Source organism: Medicago truncatula, chromosome 1 (assembly GCF_003473485.1).
Source record: "Medicago truncatula cultivar Jemalong A17 chromosome 1, MtrunA17r5.0-ANR, whole genome shotgun sequence".
Taxonomy (NCBI): Eukaryota; Viridiplantae; Streptophyta; class Magnoliopsida; order Fabales; family Fabaceae; genus Medicago; species Medicago truncatula.
Genome location: NC_053042.1, coordinates 8,297,273 through 8,323,912, shown reverse-complemented (window position 1 = coordinate 8,323,912; position 26,640 = coordinate 8,297,273). Strand labels below are relative to the sequence as shown.

The window sequence follows — 26,640 nt, the reverse complement described above, 5'->3', positions numbered from 1 at the left end:
TAAATACTTTTACTTAAATTAAAATAACTGTATAATTCAATTCATAAGATAAATTGCCACAAACATTTTTACTGTACCATATTAAACAATTTCCATGACATCAACTCTATTACGGTAACATAACATATAAATTTAATGGCATAGTTTATTGAAGAAAAGAAAATCCAATGTCTGTCGACATAAAAATAGTACTCATATGCAATAACAACAATACTACAAAACAAAGTGCTACATATTACGGAAAACTTCTCTTTAGACCATATTTGATGTAAAAAAAATTTAGGAACATAAGCGTTAGAATGTGTAGGGGAATTAGTTTAATATTATTCTCCAAAAAAACCATCAGAAGGAAACGCAGGTCTTATTTAAGTTTTGTTTTGTCCTTTCCAAAAAAAAAATCATTTTCATAAGTAGAAAAAATAGGAGAGATGAGGACTAATCCTATAATAATATGAGGATTTGTTTATTTATTTAGTAAAATTAAAGGGAAAAATTAGGAGCGATTTGTTTATTTTGATTTCCATAACAATTAACATTTTGATTAAATTAAATAGGGTTAATTAAATAGGGTAATATAGTAAAATTAAGCAAAGAAGCTAGGTTAAATATATGGCAAAATTTTGCGTTCGGATTAACTTTAAGAAATAAGAGATAAAATGTTGAAATAAAGATTATCTGAAAGCGATTTGTTTTCTTCAAAAGAATAGGAGCGATTTAGAAGTGATATGTTGCTTTTATTTTGATTAAATTAAATAGAGTTAATTAAATATAGGGGTAATATAGTAAAATTAAGCATTAGGGTTAGATTAAATCTAAGGCAACAATTAGCATTCGGGTTAACTTTAATAAATAAAAGATTTAATATTTTAAACATGGTAATACAGTAAAACCAAGCACTGAACAATTAACATTCGGGCTAACTTTTAATAAATAAAATTCATCACATTATTATTGGATATTTATTTTTATTTTATGTGTCATAATTTTAGTTTTTAAACTGATCGAGTCAGCGGTTCAATCCGATTTAATCCAGTTAATAGCTATATAAATTGAATCAATAGACCGAGTTATCCGAGTTGATCTGGTTCAGCCATACGGTTCAACCAATGACTCAATGTTTCAATCATTGACCAATGACTTAGTACCTCTGCCGAGTCAATATCCGAGTCGAATTTTAAAACTATGGATATAAATATTAAGACTTGGAAGATTATGTACCACTACGTAGATTTCCCACCTGCTTTAATTATGAATATGTTATGCTGTGCTGGCAATTATGAATCATTATATTTTTCGAATAAAGAAAATAAAAATTCTCACATTCAAAGTTCTCCTTCCAAAGAAGTTTTACGTATGTGGGTGGCCTCTAGCCCCTCATTTATAAGGAAAAAAAGTCATGTCCTTTTAATTTTCCTTAAAAGAAATACTTTCTTTTTTAACAATTGCATTTTAGAACTTGAGGGAGTACTAAATTGAAAAACGAGGGAGTACATACATCATAGAACAGTACATGTGGATGAAATTAAGGAAGAACAAGCTTCATTTTTTAGTTACAACAAGCTACATATAGATAATTAAAAATGAATTCTTCAAATAAAAAGTAAAAACAATTTTTTTTTTAAACAAAATAACAAATAACATTTTGTATAGCTAAATAAAGTTGTACATGTATTTTTGTAGACTTAGGGCAACAAGTATTTTGTAAACGGCTTCAGTAGGATGAAAAGCATCCCAAAACACATAATCCGAGTCGTTGACACAAGTGGGTTCCAAATGGTTGCATAAAAAAATAACTTCGATTTCGCCTGTGCCGCAACACCCTCGATCTACAACTTTGAAGCCTACAAGTAAAATAATTTTTTAGTCCAAATATTAAATCTTGAATCATTTGAGCAAAGCATTGAAGAACTTTTTCTAACTTTTACAAAAGCTTTAAAAGATATTTTTTGATAAATGGAACCAATATAAAGTACTATGAAAAGTGATAGTATACCATATTATCTAATTAAGTGAATCTCATATATGTAAAAGTTGGAATGAATCCGACAACTGGAGCTTCTTAATTGATAGTGGGAGTTCAGGAATAAATCTAAGGGATAAGTATATGTTTTCTGAACTTTCACTATCAATTAAGGCGCATGTGATTTTCATTTATTCAATAATAAAATAAACTAAATTAATTTATATTGTTTCAGAGGTCTCAGGTTCGATTATCTCTGGTGTCAATTTCGGTGGGCTAAGTTCATACAGAACTTGCTCTGGCTTTAAACGGGGCCCCCGCAAGTGGGCGGTGGGATTGATCCCCTTGAATTAGTCGATTCTTGAATCGGATACCGAGTTTTCAAAAAAAAAAAAAGTACATGTATTCGATTTATATTTAGCTTAGATAACATGTACTTTTTATTTGGACCAAAAATACATATATTTTGTTACTTGTAGGCCAGAGAGTGATTCTTATTAAAACATAGTAAAAAATTGGTTAAGTAATGATATAAAGACATCTACTTTTTGTACATTAGAATGACAATTAGTTTATCACATCTAAAAATGTGGTTGATTCAGTTTAGTAAATAGTTAATTTACTTCATGTTGAAAATTGTAGTTAACCATAATTTAGTTTTGTAGATGGTTAACCACAATTTTCAACGTGAATTGAATTAATTATCCACTAAGTTGAATTAACCATATTTTTACAAGTGATTAATTAAGTGTAGAAAAAGTGGATGTCCATTAAACATTTATGAATTTAGAATTACCATATTTTTGGTAGTTTACAATGATATCAAGTATAGGGTTGTAAACATCCATATAAACAATCCTGCTACTTGGAAAATTCTGCTTAAAGGAATCAATCTTCATTGACAACTTTTTGTTAAAGAAAACAACTGCATCATTGTAATGTTGCACACATTTTCTTGTTATTCCTCCGGCCACTGTTCTCTGAAACGGCACGCACCCAATTGGTGGTACATTGAATACTCCTATCCTCCTTGCACCTAGTTGATACATTTCCTTTCATTTGTATATAGAAGGAAAAACAAATAAATAAGTAATTATGACAAAAATAAATAGCTTTTCTAAAGTAATATATAAATAACCGTTAAGATTTTATACTTCGCAAATTTTACTTTTAATCCCTCTATGAGTTTTCGGCAAGTTATAGTTCCAAATGTTTTCCGTCATGACATTTCTTCCATGCTTTTAAGTTTACTCATGTGTTTTTTCAAAATTTTGAATTATTTTTTGTATCTATGTTTGTTTAGTATATTATAAAAATCTATCTTGCAGAAGTTTAAATATTTTTCTGAACCTTGCATATATTATGCATTGTCCATACCAACTGAGCTAAGCTCACAAAGACTATTTGTGAGAGAGCTTGTTATAATATTATAAATCTCTATAAATATCTATTTAAAAACGTTATATACACATTTGACTTAAAAATATAAATTAAAAGCCATGACGGAAAATATTTAATGGGCCAAAGCTTGATGAAATTTTTTTGAGGAATTTTAAATGAAATCAAATATATTTACAAGGATCAAACCCGTGTAGGATAATAATAAAACTACCTTGTAGAAATTATAAGCTGAGTCTACTAAAAGGTCAGAGTATGAAGGAAAATCATAATTAACTTGTCTCGCATGAAACAAGAAGTATGTGTTAGAAATATCATTGCTTCCTACTAGCACAAAATAAATACTATTGGCTAAGATGAAGTTTGTTCTATCTTCACCAACTATTCCTTTCAGCTTCACAATATATTCTTTGAATAATTCTATCTGGGCAGACATTGATATAGCTGCCTGCTTATTATATAAGGAAACAGAGTTAGTAAAGAATCATACAAGAAAAAAGAAAATCAAACTCCTTTTTTTTTTTTTTTTTTTTTTACTCTTTTCAATTAGGTTCGTGAACTATAAAAACATTACAAATAATATATAAATTTTATTACTATCATCAATTGGTTTAAAAATAAAAGAGATGATGATAGTTTAGAGATCCCTCAAAAAAAAAAAAAAGTTTAAAGATTGATTTGATCGATGGTTTATTCTGAAAATATATATACCTCTATTTTTGATGTCAAAGGATCATATCCTGCACCACCGGACGCAAAGTTAACGCCTGTAACCAATTCACTAGGCTGAAGATTTGGATCCAAATATGCTGGTAGATATTCTTTAATGCCTAATTCTTCAACTGATAGTACAATTTAAAATGAGAAACAAACATTTATACATATATTAACATACACATCTTGTATATATTAGACTAAACACTTGCACATTTTTTTACTAATATTAGGTTATGTAACAGAATGGAATACTACGTACCTATAAGATCTGCTGGAACCTTTCCATTGCTAAATCTTCCTGTTGGAATTCCTCCTTGAAAATCTTTTCCATATGGAGGGAATTTGCACTGAGTTGGTGTTGGCCTGTTGTTGTTATTTCCAGTATCCATGATTGAATCTCCAAATACAAACACTGCTGGAAACGAAGCATTTGGTGGCAGTTTCAAAATAGCTTTTGTTTTGCTAAAAATAGCAAAAAGCATCGTCAAAAAGAGGATAATTGTAGTGAAAATTGGGAACTTCATTAAAAGAACAATATATTGTTTTGGTTAGTACCGGAAACAAGAAAATGTAAAGCCTATTTATGCTTGAGATCATGTAATAATGGAGCTAAAATGCAATGAGTGCTTTACCAAACATTGCAGCTAATAACTGTATGAATCTATTGCATTTGCATGCATTTAATATCTGCAGCCAACTAGTAATTCAGTTTTCCTAGTAGGACAATGATTATGATATATGTTGACTTTGTTGAATCGGTATAAGGTGTGGTTTATAGTTTATATTTATGCTTTACCCTTACGGCACTTGTTAATAATTTAAAAATAGAAATATATGTGATACTTTTTATGATGTCAAGGGTCTCCTGAACTTACCTCCGTTCTTAGAACATTGCATTATAATAACTAAAACTATATGCTCATAACTAAAACTAGAAAAGTAAGAAGACTGTAATGGGTACTCAAATCCAAGCAAGAGAGCGGAAAAAAAAAAAAAAAAGTGATGAAGATAAGTAACAAAATATTTTCCTTAAGAATCTTTTGGTTTTTGCCTTGATTTCAATCTTCTAAGATGTAATAAAAACCTGAGAGAGTTGTGTGTATGAATAACTCACCAATCAACTCAAGAGGAGCAGACGGGACATGAGAAAACAAAACGCCAGAAGCCACCAAATAAGCAAAAACAAGCTAACAAAAGCCTATTATGGCACTAGCAAACAAACAGTGCTCCCTATAGCTCAATCCACCCAAACAAAAGCAAAACAACACCAGGCAAAATATCAGAGGCCTACATAATAGTGGCCTGTGAAAACGAGCACAATAAACTCCCACCCCAACTATCACATTAAACACCGTCTCGGGTTCCAACACCACTCATAAAACAAACACGCAAACTTCAACCTATTTATGCTCCAATACCAAGACAAAACTTTAATTTTGTCTACCAATTCATCCACCTCCATTGCCTTATTATTAAAAAGAGAAATGCTATATAGTGCGACGGAATTGAAGCACGAAAAGCACACGATACATGCTGGCAGTTGTATTAAATTTTTAAAATAAATAAAAGTCAAAAGAAATTACAGTTTGAGATATATCCAACGGTCAATATCATTCGTTATTTTTCGCACATGAACATGTCGCACTAAGAAGCTTTTTCCTATTAAAAATCTGATCATTCCCCGACTTCCAAATCACCCAAATAGTAGCATGCTAAACTAACGAAGCACCACAGTGAGGCTTCTTGGGACCCACCTTATTTGTTCAATTAAGATGCATAAACCAATTCGGTGGAGTAATAATACTCCCTCCGTCCCGCAATAAATGACCTGTTTGAAAATGTGCAATTTTGATCTAACTTACTTTGACCATATTTTCTTAATAATATACAAAGATAAATAATACTCCCTCCGGTCTCGAATGTAAGAAACAAAACAAAAAATTGTTGGTCTCAAATGTAAGCAAAAGTATACAAAAGTCATCATATTAAATGTTACTATTCCAATTTTAACCTCATTTACTTTATCCAATTTGTTTCACATTCCCATGTTTAACGCATTCCAAAGATTTTTCATTGGTGGAGTTCAAAAATCATGTTTCCAAGACAAGGGCATAACAGGAAAAATGATATTTTTTACAATGACTCAATCCACTTTCTTAATATGTGTGATTGTTTTTTTTGTTTCTTACATTCAAGACCGGAGGGAGTATCATATAAGATGTCGTTAGATTCGTCTTGATGAGTATTTTCAAAATATCAAATTTTCATAATTTTTTCTAATATATTATTCAAGATATTTAAACTCAAAATTATGCATTGGTATACGTAATTAGGTCAACTGTGTCACTTATTAAGGGACGGAGGGAGTATTAAATTGCAACAACTTTAACATCTCGAGCCAAACATGCGAGATCACCTCACAATGGAGAGAAAAAAGGTGAATCAACTTTTCCTCCGAATGACCACAAAAAATGCTACCTACCATTATTGGTCTCTACAACTTATAAACATTATAAGTGGAGTTCAATGAAAGATAAGAAATGACTACATTTTTAACTCTAAGGTGCCCAAGGTGGAAGTGGTACTGGTAGTAGATGCAATCAAGAAGCTATATTGGGAATGGTTTTTGGGTAATAAGTCGGTTTCTCAATGTCTTTACAATGAAGGGTTTATGGTTTAATTTCCCCTTTGACTGTATGTCGTGATAATATAGACCGTGTCAGCACTTCATTTTTTTATCAACAAAAAAAAATAAAGAATATAAAAAAAACTTGGACACTTCATTTAGTCACACAAAAAAATACTCATGATTATTTACTCCCTTCATCCCATTAATTAATTGTCGCATTTTTTTTGTTACATTAATTAATTAATTAATTGTCGCATTTGTGTTTGCACAATTTTTTTTAAAATTATTAATCGAGTTGATTTTGATGGTATTATTAATATCATTTACTAAAAAATTCCTTAGTACTTTGTGTTATGTTCTTATTTTATGAATACTTATATTTTAAGATATCAAATGCAAACAAAATCTTGTCTGCGTCCAAGAATTATCCAAAATTTTGATAATGTGAAAGGTACCAATATTAGATAATTCAGTTTCTTCGTGCTTAAATGAGACTCATGCAGACATATCATTCATTTATCATTTTTAATAGTAGTATATAATAATCATTCAATCCCTCAAACTCAATACCTCATACAAATTTCTTAAATAAGATCAACTAATAATTTTTTAGTAGCATCTATCAATAATTCTATATCATCATATTTTAGTATTTTAGGACTCCCAAGGAAAGAGAGGGTACTTATATGAGACACTATTCACAATAGGTGCCATATGAAATTTAATAAATGAGACACGCAAGAAAAGAGAGAGTACCTATGAGTTACCAATGCTTATAGGGATAAGTCACTCCTCCTGTGGATGGTCTTAGGATATCCTTGCTTCGGTAACGTAAAGGCATATCATTGTGGCCTTTTTATTCTAGTTTTTACTAGATCTATGGTACGTCTTATACTTGAGTTGAGCTTTCATAATATATTTACCCGTTCAAAAAAACCTACAGTAAATTATCTTCTTCTCTTTTCTCTCATTCCATATCTTATTTCTCTCTCTCTCTTAATCTAAATATCTCTTTTGATTATATTTTATTAGAGATAGATAGAGAGAAAGACAGAGGGTGTGTTTGTTTCTATGGATAGATAGTGAGGGGAGAGAAAGACAAGGGAAAGAAGCATTTTTTATGGTTTAGAACAAGTGAAACTAACTAAGGAAAAAATGAGACACATGGGTCCCACACTAAAAACCTTTCCATGTCAATATGGGCAGAAAGGTTGGGGAAACAACCATTTTTGTTTAAAAAGTCCAAAACACCCCTACTTTTATTGTTTTTTATTTCTAAAGGGGTGTGTGCATCTATAAGGGTATCTTTGTCAATTAGAAAAAAATAGATCTTTCTTTCCTCCAATTTTCCGATCCACTTTTTATTAAACCAAACAACCAAAACAATCCCTTCACTTTCCATTCTCTTTCTTTCCTCATACAATCTTTCCTTTCACCGTCTTTCCTCTTACTTTCTCTTCTCATCCAAACATAGCCAGAAAGTTAGGAGAGAGAAAAGATAAGGAGAGAATCCACATCCCAAAAAACCTTCAGAAATGATAAATGAACACTATTGTTGACACAAATACAACATCATATACATTGTTCACTTATGCTCCATTTTTTTTTAAATTCGTTTCCTACAGATCAGACTCTCTCTTCCTCACATCGCCACCACCATCCCGCCACCGCCTCTGCAAACTACCATTTCCTCTGCAACTCTCTCGCACACCCCTTCCGGTCGCCGTCCTCGACTCCATCCCTCTCTGCAAACCTGTCAGCAACCACCTGTTCTCATCTTTAAGTCAGATCTCTCTCCTCTGCAAATCCGTTTTGGTCGGCCATTGTCCACCATCTATAGATCTCTCTCCCTGCGACTTGATCTGTAAAACGAGCAAAGGGTGTGGTGGTGGATCGGAGAAGGTGGTGTCGTAGTGAAACTGAGTGACAAGTGCGGTGGTGGAAGTGAAACGTGAAAAATTCTGAGAAAGAATTTGAATAGAAAATCATGAAATTACCCCCTCAATTTCTGCTGGAAAATCAATTATGTCCCTGCACTTTAATGGAAATCATGAATTTTCCCTTGGTTCGTATTTGTGTGCAAAATAGTGTGTCCAGTTATCATTGCTAAAAAAAACTTATACAATGTTGAGGTTGATTTCAAATGGCATAATTAACGGTTATTTAAGGTGTATGCGTGCACAACAACTATGGAGACAATATTTCATTGAAATATTTTTTTCCGAATTTTATAGTAATTTATGGTATTGTCGAGATTAATGATTTTTTTTTACATTACTACTCCATCCGGTCTCATAGAGAAAAAAAAGGCACATTATCAATTATTAAAAATTAAACAATAGTCAGCCCCTAAACAAAACCGGAGAACAATTTCATGACCTCTTGTTGTAAATAAATCTAATTGGAAGAAATTTGAAAAATATTAAACATGGGAAATTAATACGGGTAAAATTGGAATAGTTGCATTTATTATAATAATTGTAATAGACTTTTGTTTATATTTAAGTCCATCATTTTTTTTGCTGCTTTCATACAAGACCGAAGGGAGCTGATGACAGAGCATCATATGACATTTTGACTATGTTTTTAATACCTTTTCTTTGCATTTGAAGACAAATAAGATGAGAGTTAGAGGAGATATCAATGGTTTGAGGAACATATTTTATTATTTTCACTTGAGTCATTGTAATTTTGTTTTACCCTAGATCATGCAACTCCATAGGTGTTTTGAGTGTTTTGTAGTGAGGAATCATGTAAATCAACAAATCAAGACATCACGTGAAAGATCAAGGATGAAGAATTGAGGATCAAGGGTTCTTATTTACAACATACCAATAATACTCATTTTATTAGCGAGCCTTGTGTTGAAAATTTATGGTGCATGAAGGCCACCTTTAGATGGGTCTAATTGATTTTGGGCCATAAAGTAAATTTTTGGAAAAGAAGTAGTTTGATAGGGGTTAATTTTCTTGACTCCTTTTTGGTTCCAACTTCTTCCTTAAAAAAGTGTACAATAGGTGCTCTTTCGTGTACTTGCCTTGGGTTGTCGGTTGGAGCAATCTCAAAAAAGATGGAGACTTGGAAGCCGGTTATCTTCACATTGGAGAAAAGGTTGGATAGTTGGAGGAATGAATTTGTGAGCCTTGGTAGGAGAGTGGCACTCATTATTTTGGTGTTGGTCTTAGTTCCAATTTTCTTGCTCTCTTTTTAAAAAGTCCACCAAAGCGTGGAAGAGGTTGGTCGAAATCCAACAACGTTTTTAGGGGGAGGGGAGGGGGGGGGGGGGGGGGGGTGGCGCTAAATTAAATAAGAAGATTCCTTGGTTGAAGTGGGAGGTGATTTGTAAGCCAAAAGAGGAGGGGGATTTCGGAATTAAAGACTTGAAAATCTTCGATTTTTCACTCCTTGGAAAGTTGAAATGGCGTTTGTTGAATGAGGAAAAGGCCTTGCGGTGTTAAAGGTGAAGTATATTGGAGACAGGGGTGGCCCTGCGGGTGGGCGGAAGGGGCGGCAGTTCAGGGCACCATTTTTTTAGGCACCAAAATTATTATTTTTACTTAATAGTTAGTACTATATAGATATATTTCTTTTTAATTTGATTTGATTAATTCTATTGAAAATATATTTTTTTTATAGAACTTTAATTATAAATGAATCTTATATGCAACAAAAAATATAAGAAAAAATATTGGAGTAATTAGAAGAACACAATTTTATTATTTCGCAAAATCTTAGGAACGATCCTGATGGGAGATTTTTACTATCCATCAAATTTTTGAGATAAGTAAATTTGAACTTCCCCCTCTTTGGTAGAAAGAAGTGTGTAATCTAGGGAAGGTTTCAGCAACCAAGATTGGTTTATGGATTATGCAAAGAAAAAGGTAGGCAGTGTGGAGAATCTACATTCTTTTGGCATGATACCGTGGGGCATGATACCTTATCTCTTGTCTTTTCACATTTATTTTTTTTGTCTCTTCATGATTGGGTATAAAAATTACAATCCCTGGTGGGGCATATATATAAAAATTATTTAAAAAAAAATGATTGGGTATAAAACTACAATCCCTTTAAAAAATTCTAAATTGAAAGTAGCATTTTAAAAATTGAGCAACTGCTTAATCTTATACACCTAAATATAAAGAAAATAAATAGTTTTAGTGTAGCTTCTAATTCTTTCATTTATGTCGTGGCGTTTACCATTTTTTTAAAATTTCATTACATACATTATAGAACAATATGGATGAAGTCAAGGAAGAACTATAGGAGCATTCACACACATATATTAGAGTATAGACAAAACGAATTCTTTAAATAAAAAATTGTAGTAAAAATGTTTTTAAACAAACTAATCAAAGCATCATTCATGTGCTAAGATGATTCAATGAAATTTATTTAGCTTTGTAAACATAAAATTGCACAAAATAATAAATAATATCTTTACACCTAAATAATTATTCGTTCACTGGAATTGATGCATGTACTTCTGTAGAATAGGGGCAACAAGTTTTCTGTAAACAGATTCAGTAGGGTGAAAACTGTCCCAAAACACATAATCCAAATCGTTGGGACAAGTGGGTTGCAAATGGTTGCATAAATAAGTAACTTCTAGTGTGCCAGTGCCACAACATCCTCTGTCTCCAACTTCATACCCTACAAGTTGAAAATATTTTTTTTTCAAAGGTTAAATCTTCAATCAATTGAGAAAAGCATTAAATTTTTCTTTCCACAAAAACACTAAGATATTTTTAAAAGATAAATGAAATCAATATGAAATTAGGAAAAGTGATAGCTACACATTTTCTTTCTTTTTTTTTATTGACAGCTACACACACTAATGAGAAACTCTTCTATGGACACAACTATAAATGATAAATATTTAGAAACACTCACATCAAATGGAAAAATTTTAAACAAAAATAATTAAATCACATCAATCAACATCATTTAATTTTATTCTCTTTTAATTTTTGCATTTGATGTGAGTGTGCCTAAATATTTATCATTTGTAATTGTGTTTATAGAAGAGTTTCTCCTCTCTAACACTTCTTTCTAATACTATTAAATTAAGAGAATTTTATGTGGATTCTACTATTTTTATCATATTCATTCTCAAAATAACGAGATATACCGTCATGAGTTTTATCTAATAAAAGACACATGAATTACTACCACTCTTAAAATAGAAATATTATTAGCAAATTATTAAGTAATTTTCTAAAAATTCATTTTGCAACATAATTATTTTATGATTGATTTCTCAAATTGTTTGATTGTGAATAATCTATTAAGATGAGATATTATTGGAAAAAAAAATCCAAACCTCTTATAGAGCAAGGATAAGGTATAATCTTTGAAGCACAAATACTTTTCATATTATATGTGTCCCGGTGTCGGATACATGTTTGATGTTCAACATTAACACTTATGATTACATTAAATTAAGTCATTTTTTTAAATGATATTCGATGTTCATGTGCCGTGTCTGTTTTGTATTATGTGTCCATGTTTTCTAGAATCTAATTAATATTTTTTTTTAAATGTCACTCTTCATCATATAAATCATTTTTATAAGATTGAGTTAGACTTAATATAAAACTCAAAACAAAGTGAAAATTGGAATTACCATATTTTTGGTTGTTTACAATAATATCGAGTAGAGGGCTGTAAACATCCATGTAAACGATCCTGCTACTTGGAAAATTCTGCTTAAAGGTATCAATCCCAATTGATAACTTGTTGTTAAAAAACACAGCTGCATCATTGTACTCTTGCACACATGTTCTTATTATCCCTCCTGCCATTGTTCTCTGAAAAGGTACACACCCCATTGGTGGTGCATTAAATACTCCTATCCTCCTTGCACCTAGTTGATACATTTCCTTTATATTGTAAAGACAAGAAAAAATTAATAAATGAATTGCATTATCAAAGTTAACATTTAAATAACTATTACCAGCATCACATAAATAAAAAAGTGCTGCTAACAAGTGTTGTAAGTAAATTGATTAAATTTTTAAAGAAAGAAATTATTTATTGAAAAACTTAAAAATATTTTCATTTTCAATTTATTAAATACACAATTTTTATAAACATCAACTATTTTAAACTATTAAACAATGTTTTTAAGACACTCAATAAAATTTCACTATATGAAATAATAAAATTATGAAGAATGCTAATCCATTGCTCTTGGGGCATTGGATAAGGGGATAAATATAGAAATATAACATTGGAAAATGATAATGATAAATTTAACTTTTTCAAACATGTTTTTGAAACCAATGGAAACATGTTATTTTTGGCTTCCTTAACCATTGCCCTGGGTGCAATGGTTTGCAAGACCCTAAATTTATATTGGAAATATTAACTTGTGCCCTTGAAGCATAAGTTAAGAAGACAAATGTAAAAAGTTTTTCTTGATATTTGTGCATTTAATGTCATATATATATATATATATATATATATATATATATATATATATATATATATATATATGTATGTACCTGGTAGAAATTTAAAGCTGAGTTGACCAAAAGGTCAGAGTATGTAGGAAAGTCATATTGTGCTTGTCTTAGATGAGACAAGTAGTACGTGTTAGAAATGTCATTGCTTCCTAGTACCACAAGAAAAAGACTATTGGCTAAGATGAAATTTGCTCTATCTTCACCAAATAGTCCTTTAAGCCTCACAATGTAATCTTTGAATAAGTCTAGCTGGCCAGACATAGATATAGCTACCTGTTATATTAATATACATGAAATACCAAATATCAAACTTCATAATTTTTTGTTCTTAACATTTTTGGAGGAAAATATGAAATTAAACTTCAATTTGTCCATGAGTTGTTGCTCTTTTCTTAATTTAGTCTCTAAACTACTAAAATAAACACCTTGGTCACTATTATAAGTAGAATTTTATTTTTTAAGTTTATTGAATAAATGATGTATGTTGTCTGTATTATAGATCATATATATCACTTATTAAATGAACCAAAAATGTAAATTTTTATTTATAATAATGACTAGAGGATGTAGTAAATAATCTTAAAATTATTATTATTAATTAATCAAGTTAATAGCTTAATTTGTTTTAAAAAAAAGAGAGTAATGGTTCAATGACAAATTTGATGAAATGAAAGTAGTTTAGAGACTTATATTCGGAGACCAAACTAAAAAAAAAGGTAATATTCAAAACCAAATTGATAATATATTCTAAAAATATGTATACCTCTAATTTTGCTGTTAAAGGATCATATCCTGCACCACCGGATGCAAAGTTAACGCCAGTGGCCAATTCACTAGGCTGGAGATTTGGATCCAAATATGCTGGTAGATATTCTTTAATGCCTAATTCTTCAACTGATAGTACAATTTAAAATGAAAAGAAAAAACAACTATATTAACATACACACATCTTGGATTCAACAATTTAATTTATAAGTTATGTGTATTTTGTTGCAAAAGAGTCTAACTCATATTTTGCATATTTATAGAACTTATTATAAGCTTAACAAACTAATTCCAAGCAAAATGCAACTATAAGTAACTAGTTATAATCCCTTTTTTATCCATATATTAAAATGTGTAATAAGATTGAATAATACCTACAAAATCCGATGGAACCTTTCCGTTGCTAAATCTTCCTGTTGGAATTCCTCCTTTAAAATCTTTCCCATATGGAGGGTAATTGCACCGAGATGGTGTTGTCATGTTGTTGTTATTTCCAGTATCCATGATTGAATCTCCAAACACAAACACTGCTGGAATATTAGTATTTGGTGGAAGTTTCAAAACAGCATTTGTTTTGAAAAAAACAACTAAAAATATTGTCAAACGTAGAAGAAATGTAGTGAAAATTGAACTGGAAAAAAGATAAGGTAATAGGGAAAAAGAATAAGATGGGAACATTGTTAAAATTGAACAAAGGATAGAAACTGTAAATAACGGTATATAATTTTGTTAACTAGGAATTTCTCCTTTTTCTGCAATATGATGGAGGAAGATGATTATAATAATGATATTAGCAAAGACAAAATTGAAGCCTATTTATTTCTGGTTTGAGATCACAGTGCAGTGAGTGCTTTTACATAACAGTAAAAGAATGGATTGTATTATTGCATGTGCATGCATTTAATAGGTTCTGGCAATTACACCTAAACACGGGTGAGAGCAACTTTCAAGTAACCCTAATGGGTTTGGTGACAGAACCCACGTTAGATTTATAAGTGGAAACAATGTTGACAACCATGCTCCTTGGTTCTATCTTTTCAATTGGCTACACCCTTTTTGTTCAAGCCTTCAACAGACACGACTCAGTTTTTTTTCTTCAGAACTTACTAAAATGGGTTAATAATCATTTTCGTTCATAAATATGTAACGAGTAGGTACAATAGTCTATTAAAATTTTAAAATAGTTTTAGATTGTACACTCAGTTAATCAAAATAATATTTGACGTTAAAATAGTCTCTCAATAGAGACTGAAATAAAAATAAATTAAGTATTTATATGAATTTATATAATTGTAAGTAGGCATATTGAATGATTAATATGACAATATTAACACAATGAGTTTTGACTAACACAATGCAATATCAATGACTATTTTAAAATTTCAATACATTAAAATAGCATTGTAACAACTCTTTACACATTAGGTTGAAAATGACTATTAACACTACTAAAATTAATACTAGCACTAATTACGAGAGAGAGAGAGAACCAAAAGAGAAAGGTATTCTGATCCAATATCACTGCTACAAAATACAGAAATTGGTGATAAATATTAGAGTGGAAACAAATTAAATAGCATATACCACTAATTATCTTGTCATACTCCAATTTTTTATCATTTTTTTTTTTTTATCCTTTTTATTTGTATTTTAAATGCCAAGAAAGTTCGTCGTTTCAGACGAAATTTCGGTAGAGAGGTTACTTTAAAGTACCTCATTTGGTTTCCGAAAGAGACAATTTTAAATTTTGTTTTTGTTTTATTATTTTATTTTGTTCTACTTTATTATTTTTGTTTTATTATTATTTTATTAGTTTATTATTTATTTAGTTTTTATATGTCACGTGAGTGACATTGTTTTTTTTATAAACTTTTTTTTTATTTCTTTATCATTTTTATTTTTTAAGTCTTAGTCTTTTGTCAGAGGGGAACTACATTGGTTTTGATCCCTTTTCTTTAAGGGTATGTAGGCAAAGGATTTTTATCCTTCCAAATCAAATAAAAATAACCAAAAAACTTACTTCTTCTCCCCCCATTCTTTCACTTAGACTTTTAGGCAATAATTTTCAAATAAGCAAATTAATTTAGCACAAGATAAATTAGGCAAGAGATTCCTACGGAGTACCGTAGATGCTTAGGGTGCTATCACCTTCCCTTCGCGTAATCAACCCCTGAATCCAAAGTCTCTAAGGGTTTTTACTCACTTTTTCCCTTCCCACGAATAAAAGTTGAGAGTTCAAAGATTGAAGGTTCAAAACCAATCAATGGCTTGATACTCGAAAATCACAAGCACCTATCTCATCGCAAAATATCATGAGAGAATTATATATAAATTTTAAAATAAAAAAAAAACTCAAAGTTTTGTTATTAATTCAGTTTTCTTATGTTGTGGCAAGTGTGAGGTGAGTTAGAACCCTTTCATTGTTTGAAAAAGTGAAGGTTGAACAAGATATAAGTGAAACGAGTCATAAATTCAATAACTTAAGGTATTAGGTTAAGATGTGGTATCCAACTCATTTATGTGGTTGTTCTTGGTCCAACGTGGATGATCCTCCAGGCCCTCCTCATAATCCAACAGAGGTATAAGAGTTGATGGTTCAGTGAAGGCTTCCACCGAATCTCATGTCGAAAGTCTCACATTCCTAGGAAAAGTAGAGGTTGAGCAATGTATAAGTGAGAGTTAAACAATATATAAGTGAAAGGATCAATAAGTCCAATGCCTTTCAGGTTTTGGGTTAAGATGTGGTGTCCAACTCACTTGTATGATTGTTCTTGACTCAATGTAAATGATCCTCCAAGCTTCCCTCAATATCAAGGTCGGTCCTTAGACTTTTAGAGCCCTGAGCGAATGAATAAATTTATGTCCTTTTTAATTATTTTGAGGTTGTTTGGAAACGTGGAATGCAATGGAGCAACATGAACATTAATATTAGTAACTGACAGCGCATGATGCAACATATTCAAAATCGATGCAACAAAAAATGGTGGTACTCATCAACTCAGTGTAACTCAATACATATACGATTTGGAAAGAAAGGAATGCCATAATATTTTATAAACATCATCAGCCAGCTCAGGAGCTCCTTAACCAAATCAAGAAGATTGAATACATTAGAGGTTTAAAAACTACACATATGAACAGCCTAATGTTAAGATTGTGAGGTTGTGACTTTTTCTTGTTTTGTTTAAGCTTAACTCTTGTTTCTTTATTAGTTTATGGTTCTTGATGCCATTTAGTTTGTAATGACTGTTTTGATTAATGAAAGTTATCTTTATTTACAAAAATAAACAAATAAATAAATAAGCCCCAAAAACAATGGTGTCCTAAGTTGCCGCATTGTCACCCATGCCAAGGGCCACCGTCCTCTTAACCCAACAATTATAAATGTAGATGTGTCTAAATTTTCATTGTAGGTGAGATGGTGAGGTGGTTACTTCCTAAATAGAGCTAAGGCGACGAAAAGTTTTACTTAGCTCCATAATGGACAAATATATTCTCTTTTAAAGACAAATTGTTTAAGATTAGAACAGAGTCCCAAATTTTTTAAGGACAAAAAAAAATCACATTCATTCATTCAACCCAACATCCTAATAAGTTTGGTCTTACGCTCTAAAATATTGGATAACGAACAACATCAAAAGTGGAGATGGATGGAAGCAGTGGCGGAGCCAGGAATTTTATAGAACCTAGGCAAAAAATTTATCGCAAAACGTTACTTCCTTCCTATGAATAATTTCACATTTCCTACGGATATATCTTTCCTGCGGAACCTAAATCCTTGGCAAAATCTGCAGGAAATATATATTTCCTGCGGAATTTACACAAAAATCCGCAGGTAAATCTGCAGGAAAAGCTAAAAATTCTAGTAATGGTAGGGATTACTACAAAGAAAGTTGGAGCTGAGCCTGGGCACTAGCCCAGGCTAGCTGGGGGTGGCTCCGCCCCTGGATGGAAGCTGAAATTGGAAGCTAGAGAGGAGTAAAATACTATATAGATGAGTTATCATAAATTTTGCTCACTTTTATTCTTTACATCACAAACATTTGCAAATCGCAGCTAAATCACATTGTTCAATATTTTTTTTTATTGATGAATTGGTAAACACCGCTAAAACTCACACTCAACCGTCAGATCTCAAATTCAGACTAGACTTGAATATTATCAATCCATATAGATGTTACTAACATAATTTTTTAATTTGTTTAATTATGGTAAATTTCGAATCTCTGGTTGGCGATATAAATGTGAAGAAAAAAAGTGAAGGGATTTAATAAATATGAAGTCCTTTGGTAGTTGATGAGTTGACAATCTCGTAGCACAATAGATGGGATTCAATATGAAAAAAAGTGTAAAGTATACTAAATAAGAAATAAATATCGTGACGAGGATAAGATAGTGTGTTTCATACCATAACTATTAATTGCTAATCGACTGTTATCTACTACTGCACCTATCACTATTTTAAAAAATCGGACCAACAGTACAAGAAAATATATGAATTATGTTACAAAAATCACCGCTAAAACACTTTTTTTTTTTTTTTTTTTTAACGTTAGAAAATTCAAGATGAAAAATTCAAAACTGACGTTCTTTTATTCAAAAATTTCCTTAACATCAAAACTAAAAAATTATTCTTATTAACCTTAGAAAAACATAAGAAATTAGATATATGAATTTCTTTTCTTTTTTTTAAATAAATATATTAGATATATTACTCCATTTCTTAATATGTATTTTGCTTTTGACCAACACCTTTCTATTCAAACAGAACAATAATGACAATCTTTCTTAAAAAAAAAAAAAATGACAATCTACTAAATTTAGCAATAAGTACAATGAACCGCAGAAACGATAAACGTATGCAGTTATAAAATCTTATTATAACTGTGTTGTTATAGGTTGATTTTATTGTGTGATGGACGTCCTCTGCAGTTTGTTCAAAGTCGTGAAATAATTGGTTTAGTTGCAATAAATCATAGCAAACAAAATATGAACAATTTACCTAAACTGTACGAAGTAATTAATTAACCACTAATTTAGAGTCACAAAACCTGATGACAGCCTATCATAGCCGAAGACTATGAAAGCTAGGGTTTTTGGCCTCCAATTATTTTTGTTTTAGATTATTAAGGTCCGAAATTGGTTTGGTTTTAAAGAGTTTAAGGGGGCATGAATGATACATATTAATCTTCAAAAATAAAAGTTGATGTATTTGAGGTTTGAATTCGCACCATAACACAATAAACATTATTTTTTTTAATATATCAAATAAGTTGCACTTACAAGACGTTTAGCTCAAATTTAAGCCTCCATATAATCGTTTAATATATGTTCTCTTTATGCATTTACTTGATTGTTATAGGGGTATTAGATTGAGTTTTGGATAAATTTAAAAGACTTTCCGTTATACAAGGATAATTGAGGCTTTTATAAAATATAAATAAATTTTGTGATATTGAATTAATTAGACTTCTAGATTTTATATAGAGGTACATCCAAATTTGATGTATTCAATTGAGATTTTTCGAAACTTATAAAATATTTTTTAGTATTAATAAAAAATATATCGATTTTAAGGAATTGTTTTGTGAAATTGTACTTTAATTTTGGAAGAAAAACATTAACAATTCCATGTACATACATACATATTTTTTTTCTTCACATAAACAAAATCAAGTCATTTCATTACTGAGAACAGTCTCAATAGAAGATGATATATGGTCATGAACATGGGAACCAACATAAGATATTGTCGTCCTAGCTAACAAGTCGGCAATATTATTTGCTTGTCCTAATGAAACTTATCTTAAAATTTTGGTAAATTCTAAGTGAAGTTTTCAAAATTGAAAAATAGCTCCAAACACAAAATTGGTATTGGGTCTCCTAGATATTGTGTGAACCACTTGCTTACATTATAGTTCGATAGAAAAGTTAGATAAACTCATGCTAACAACCCACTTTATTACTTCCTTTAATCCCCTTGTTTCCGCCTCATGAGGTTGTGGTAAACCTTGAAACCATGTTATTCTAGCCCTTATATACTCTTCGTGCCTCCCTCTAAGACACATCCCTACGCCATAACATCCTTTGTTCCTTGAAAATTGCCACGTAAATATTTCATTTTACCTCTTGACACGGATCCGCAAGCGTATGGTTTTTATCGAGTAGTAAAAATATTATCGTTCACAGAGAGTCAAAGTAATTACCAATCTTTTTTTCAATGATGATTAGCAGAAAAGACTAGAGTTTAGAATTTCGATAGTTTCTTGGTTTAAAGTTCAGATTATAAAAGCGTCTAGGGATTATTGGCTCGTCGTAATAACAAATCACTAACAATCCAAGCCTATGTTTTTATCTTATGTTAAATTCATTTTCTAACGACAAAATCTCTTAGGTATTTATGTTTCCTTTTTTGGTTACAAGGTATTTATGTTTCCTTTCAGAATACATAAATGTTTCCTTTTAGTGCGACTTTTATAGCCTCAATAATTCACAAAACTATTCATTTGGGGTGTTCCCATCAAGTTTTGTGTCGTCTTGTCTAATTCCAATATCAAACTTATCTTTCGATCCTTTGTTTGATATATGAGATGATGAAATAACAACTATTAAACTTCACATTTCGGTCATTCGTTTAATATTTGTTATTGAGTTTGAAAATAATGAAATTATATTAGAAAATAGAAGTTAAACATATAAATATTTAGACTTGGTTTGAATAAGATTAAGTCATTAGACTATTCCAACAATCCCAAAGACTAAAAGGTCTACTCACTCATGATCATAGTAGACATAAGATTAAAATAGAAAAATATAAATTGCATAATTGTAAATGACTAAATGTAAAGTGCTGGAATTGTAAAGAACAAAAGAGTAAATAGCAAGAATGTAAAAGTGCAGAAAATTAGAATAACAAGAACTTAGAACAAAAGTAACTTTGTATATCAATAATAAGCAAGTTTCCAATGATCCAAGATCATTACAAGTCTGATGGATGATCTTTTTATAGCCTAAAACCTCAAGACAAGGCATTAAACACGAAATTACAATCTTTAAATCAAGGAAAAATCAAAGAGTTTTGTAATAGCAAAAGTTGACGGCAAAAACGCATCGTTTGGGCTCAGACCTTGCACTTTTCAACTTCCAGCAACACAAAAAACGCACGGCCTGGAACAATACACGCTAAAACACACGGTCTGGGTGCTTAAAACGCACGGAGCGTGTGTTTCTCCCTGGAAAAACCCTTTTCTTCATGCATTCTTTTATCTTTTCTTGTCCAAACTTCATCCAAACCATCTTGCTTCTTTCATATTCAACCTGAAACGAAAACCACAGTTTTTGTAGTAAAATAACTCAAGAAATACGACTAAAACCAAGAAGACTTTATTGAATTAAAATGCCAAAAGCAGTTAAAACTACGGCTTATCACCTGATCTCCCTCTTCGGGACTTCTCCACCCACATTGACTTGTTTCCACACTCTGGCTGGCATTGCTCACCTCACCTCCATCTAGTTGTCGTTCATGTTCACGAGCCTGCTGCCATTGCTGGAATGCGTCCCACTCGTACCGATATCGCTCTATATCTTGACATTCTTCCTCCCTCTTCCATATGAACCATAAAGTCGTGATAAAAAGTAAGGAGTTGTTGATGAGGTAATTCCATGTTTTGTATCTCACCTACATCTAGTAGTATCAAAATGTTTGGCCGATATGTTTTCTTTTGTTGTGGTGCATTAGAAGCATTATTACTAAAATTATGTCTTTTTATGTAAAAAAACGCATTTTGAAATAAAACTTTCAGATAATTAACTTCAAATGGATTTGAATATTTTTATTGAATGCAAACTAGTTTCATTACAAAAATTTGTTCTAAAATATAGATAAATTCTGTAAGAAATTTTAAATGTATACTTACTTATATCGCTTGTTCTAAAAATAGAAAGAAAAAAAATTAAGAGGTGACAATGAGAAAGCAGGGTAAAACAATTTAAAAAGTCTTTAGGGTGATTTAGTGGAAGAGGATGGAACTAGCGATTATTTACTAGCTAATAATAATGTTTAATAATTTAAACTTAATGCTTACATACATAATTGATTATTTGGTCTTGAGAGCAAAGTTTACAAATTATCTATCTAATCGCAAATTGCCTCTCAAAACTGGTCACATGAAATCGTTGACGTATTTTTGGATAATAGGAGCTATGAGCCTTTTGTAAACACTTTCAGTTGGATGAAAACTATCCCAAAAAACAAACTCCATATCATTCGGACACGTTGAAGACAAATGGTTGCATAACAACACAACCTCTATTATGCCCGTGCCACAACACCCTTTATCATCCACTTTATATCCTGCAAATTACAATTTTGCTAAAATTATCAACAACATAAATTTAAATGTTTATAAAAGTGTAGAATTTTTGAGTCTTTTGGTTCCAACTTTTAGGTCACCGACCTTCACACTCATTACTGCACTATGTTCCTACATTTAAATTAGGCATGTGCAATCACTACCAAAAAAATTAGACATGTCCAATAATCCATTAGTATCAGTTATTTCAACCAACTAGCCAAAAATAAAAAGAAGTAGAATTTACAAATGGGACCAGTTGAATTAGACCTTGAGACTAAACAACTAAAAAAAATACATAGATTTACGATCACGTCCCTTTGAGAAAAAATCTTAAAAGAGATAAAAAAACAAAGAGAACCTACTATCCAATTTACAAATGGGATAATAGTTACTTTCGTCCTAAATATGTAATGATTAGTTACAATAATCCTCAATATATCAAAATTTTAAAATAGTTTTTAATTGTGCATTCTGTTAATCAAAATAATCTCTGCCGCTAAAATAATCTCTCAATGGTAAGAATAACTATTTTCATATAAGGACTAAAATGACACTAAATTAGTACTTATAAAGACTGATATGACAATAAGTATGTATTTGAAGGACTAAAATAACATTATTAATGAAGCATTTTAACACCGGGGACTATTTTGACTAATGGATTGCACAATCAAGGACTATTTTGAATTTTTTATACATAGAGAGGTTATTGCGACTACTCATTACACATTTAAGGACCAAAATGACTATTATCCAATTTACAAATGGGTCAAATAATATTTAAGTTTAAATGACTTGAGGAAAAGTGTTGAAAATTAAAGAAGTTTCATATAGGTGTTTCATTTTTGAGAGTAAGAAACACTAATGTGTTTATAAATTGCACAGAGTTTGAGTTTATTGATTCAAATATTTTGAATATAGAAACCCACTTTGGTTAGTTTGGTGTCCGTTGAAATATTGATTTAGGTCTTAATAGTGTGTTCATTTTTAAGGTCTCATGTTCGATTCTCTCCGATATTAATTTGGATGGGTAATTTGGCTTCTTAAAAAAAAATTGAATATGGTTCTTAAAAAAAACGAGGGAGTGTCTCATACAGACTTGACAGAGGGTTGAAAATTAAAAAATAGGTGGTGTGAATAAGAAAAGCGACTAGTCCACTATGTTCTCACACTCAAGTGATCTTGTGCAAATAATCCAACAAAAAAAAAAATATATATATATATATACAGAAGTTGTAATTACCATATTTATTAGAGTTTACAATGATGTCAAGCAGAGGGTTGTAGACATCAATGTAAACAATCCTGCTGTTTGGGTAATTCTGGTTAAAAGAAGCTAACCCCTTTGACAATTTACTGTTGTATAATTCTACTGCTTCATTGTATTCAACTACAATTCTTCTTTCTATTCCTCCTGCAGCTGTTCTCTGAAATGGCAAACACCCAATTGGTGGTGCATTGAATACTCCAATCCTCCTTGCACCTAGCTCATATATTTCCTTTCATTTGTATTCAGAGATAGTACTTGGTAAGGGAATTGAATTATTTGACCATTTTATAACTATAAATTAACTTGACTGGTTGAAATTCAAATTCAAATTCAAGCATACCTTTAAGAAATTAGAAGCTGAATTGACCATAAGATCAGCGTAATCAGGAAAATCATACTGCAATTGTCTAATGTGAGACAAGAAATATGTGTTGGAAATATCATTACTGCCCAATACCACAAGGAAAAGACTATTTGCCAAGATGAAGTTTGTTCTGTCTTCTCCAACAAGTTCTCTTAATTTTCCTATGTATTCTTTGAACAAGTCTAGTTGACCAGATAGTGATATTGCTGACTGATTATAATTATTTATAATAATAACAAAGAAAAGTTAATATGAATATTAGAAAAAAGTAATAATAAAATGAACAAGTTAAGTTTTTAATGGTAACTTTTGAAAAGAAATTAAGGGTTTAAAATATATATATGTACCGCAGTTTGAGATGTCAAAGGATCAAATCCAGCACCACCGGATGCAAAACACACACCAGTAGATAAATCACTGGGCTGGAGATTTGGATCCAAGTATGCTGGTAGAAATTCTTTAATGCCTAATTCTTCAACTGACCATAATACATAAAAGAATTGTAAAAGTTATCGTAGAGTAATCGTACACTTGTTAATTAACCATAACATGTTCTTTTCAATACAAAATTTTATTATTTGATTTATCAACTAGTGCCTTGAGGGTCTAATATTCCGATATATCATCAATATATAGACGGATTTGATTAAGAATAAAACTTAGGTCTAATACTTAGGCATTTTATGTAGAAAGAACTTCACAAAAAAAAAAAATATATCATGTGATTAACACTTTTGGTGTGTTCTATTTAGGGATGGCAAGGAGGATACACAATCATAAATAGCAGTCATGTGATATATGTTACGTTGGATAAAAATTATATTCGTATTCATCTCATATTCATGGGAATATCAACCAGATGGGTTGATGGTGGGTGGGGCAAAACCATCTACTCCTACTTGTACCGTGTGGTGCAAAGTTTTTCAAAAATATTTTTATACATTAAAAATTGTAATTATTTTCAAAAGTGAAATAGACACAAAATATATGAAAAATTATAATTGAATGATCCTTTACCGATTACCCTGTTCAAAAATGTACTTAGATTGATAGATTTACTGAGTTTTGTAAAAATAAAAAAAAAAAAAGATTTATTAAGTTTCTTTTATCTTCTATGAAACCTATCATGTAAGATACAAAGATAAATATCATATAAGATGTTGTTGGATACATCTCGATAAATATTTTTAAAATATTAAATTTTTATAATTCTTTTTAATAGACATAAAAAATAAGGTTAAATATATTTTTGGTCCCTATAAATATACCAACTTTTTGTTTTAGTCCCTCTAAAATTTTCCTTCAACTTTTGGTCCCTATTTTTAAGTTTATTTTTTATTTTTTTAATGAAATTGTAAACGTGTAGAATATTGTAAAACTCTCCCAAAAAAATTCAAAATTTTTTAACAAAACATAAATTAAATATGAATTTTTAACTATAAAAAATGTAAAAATTCATATTTAATTCATATTTTGCTAAACAATTCTAAATTAAATATGACCACGCAACGCTGGTTAAAGAATATGGTGTCGATTGATGCATTCTTCCAAAGTATCATAATGAAAAATACATCAATAATTAACAAGGCTATCTTTGTAAAAGTGTCATGTCTTTGGACAATATTATTGCATTTCTTAATATATGTATAACAATTTTAAACGACATTAATTTTGAAATAGAGGAGCGCAATTTTTTATACACTTTTACTTTTCAGTTTATTTATTGATCAGTCATTCAGTTGAAACTGAAAGACCGATTCAATTATGACCTAGATGTCATAATGATTCCATTTTGAACCCCTATGCATGTTTAGAATACTAGAGGATGGTCCCTTTAAAAGTTGGAAAAAAAAAATTAGCACTTATACAGTTTCACTCAGAAGCATTTATTTCCCTTTTGTCTTATATATCAGTCATTTATGTGATTCTATTTGAAATACTACTTGTCTAGTAGGTAGAAAAGGAGAGATATATATGTAGTACCTATGAAGTCTGAGGGAACTTTTCCATTGCTAAATCTTCCGGTTGGAATTCCTCCTTTAAAATCTTTCCCATAAGGTGGAAAATTGCAACGAGCTGTTGTTCTCAAATTGTTGTTATTGTTACCTGTATCCACGATAGAATCTCCAAACACCAACACTGCTGGAACTGAAACATTTGGTGGAAGTTGGACTATACCCTTTGTTTTACATGCAACAAGTAATAATATTATGAAATGGATAAAAGAAGAAAGGGAATTCATTAAAGGAACGATATTATATACTAGCATATATATGCTTAAGTTCTGCTTCTTCCTTTTCTAAATATGAGAAGCATAAGTAATCAAAAGATATAATCTAATTTTATTTGTATCTTAGACCATAAGAAATGCTAAATCGACAAGTGTATCCATTTTGTTTAGCTCATTTATTGCAAAAGATAGAATGCAAAACTATAATGTCTTTTAATTTTTTTAATTAATGTTCATGTCAAGTCACTATTTTCTCGCAAGGTCTAGCATGGACCAGTGTCACATTTAATTTAAGAAAATGTTACTACTTACTAGTAGTAGTAAATTAGGGTTTAATTATTAGACCCCCGTTTTTTTTGTTATTTAAGCCTCCAAATTTGTCCTTAATATTTTTGTTAATTAAGGTTATATACGAATAGAAGTTGGTTCTAGTTTGATGTATATATAAAATCATGTGTAAGTACAGAGGTCAATTTCTTAAATAGTCTT

General features: G+C 30.5%; 1 protein-coding gene and 1 pseudogene across 3 annotated transcripts; both read right to left on the bottom strand.

The window, feature by feature from the left end:
- Window positions 1-1,472: 1,472 nt before the first annotated feature.
- LOC11414596 (GDSL esterase/lipase EXL3) lies at window positions 1,473-5,851 on the bottom strand. Of its 3 annotated transcripts, none has more exons than XM_039833400.1 (6): window positions 5,190-5,851; window positions 4,335-4,537; window positions 4,070-4,200; window positions 3,573-3,806; window positions 2,757-3,012; window positions 1,473-1,841 (listed from the first exon to the last, which is right to left on the bottom strand). In XM_039833400.1, the coding sequence occupies exons 2-6, from the start codon at window positions 4,462-4,464 to the stop codon at window positions 1,651-1,653; spliced, it is 942 nt and encodes a 313-aa protein (XP_039689334.1). In that variant the 5' UTR covers window positions 4,465-4,537; window positions 5,190-5,851; the 3' UTR covers window positions 1,473-1,650. The 3 variants fall into 3 exon arrangements, with proteins under 3 accessions (XP_039689334.1, XP_039689337.1, XP_003589529.1); XM_039833403.1 differs by lacking the exon at window positions 5,190-5,851 and adding an exon at window positions 4,631-5,066; XM_003589481.4 differs by lacking the exon at window positions 5,190-5,851 and having other exon boundaries at window positions 4,335-4,624.
- A 5,217-nt stretch (window positions 5,852-11,068) lies between these two features.
- Window positions 11,069-26,314, bottom strand: LOC11415316 (uncharacterized; annotated as a pseudogene).
- Between the last annotated feature and the right edge of the window lie 326 nt (window positions 26,315-26,640).

Bases quoted from the DNA above. Each gene is read 5' to 3' on its own strand.
- LOC11414596 (XM_003589481.4), bottom strand. From the start codon at position 4,599: ATGAAGTTCCCAATTTTCACTACAATTATCCTCTTTTTGACGATGCTT. The intron at 3,807-4,069 runs GTATATATATTT...TATAATAAGCAG, and splicing joins CTTTGACATCAAAAATAGAG to GCAGCTATATCAATGTCTGC. The intron at 3,013-3,572 runs GTAGTTTTATTA...TACAAATGAAAG, and splicing joins CAGCTTATAATTTCTACAAG to GAAATGTATCAACTAGGTGC.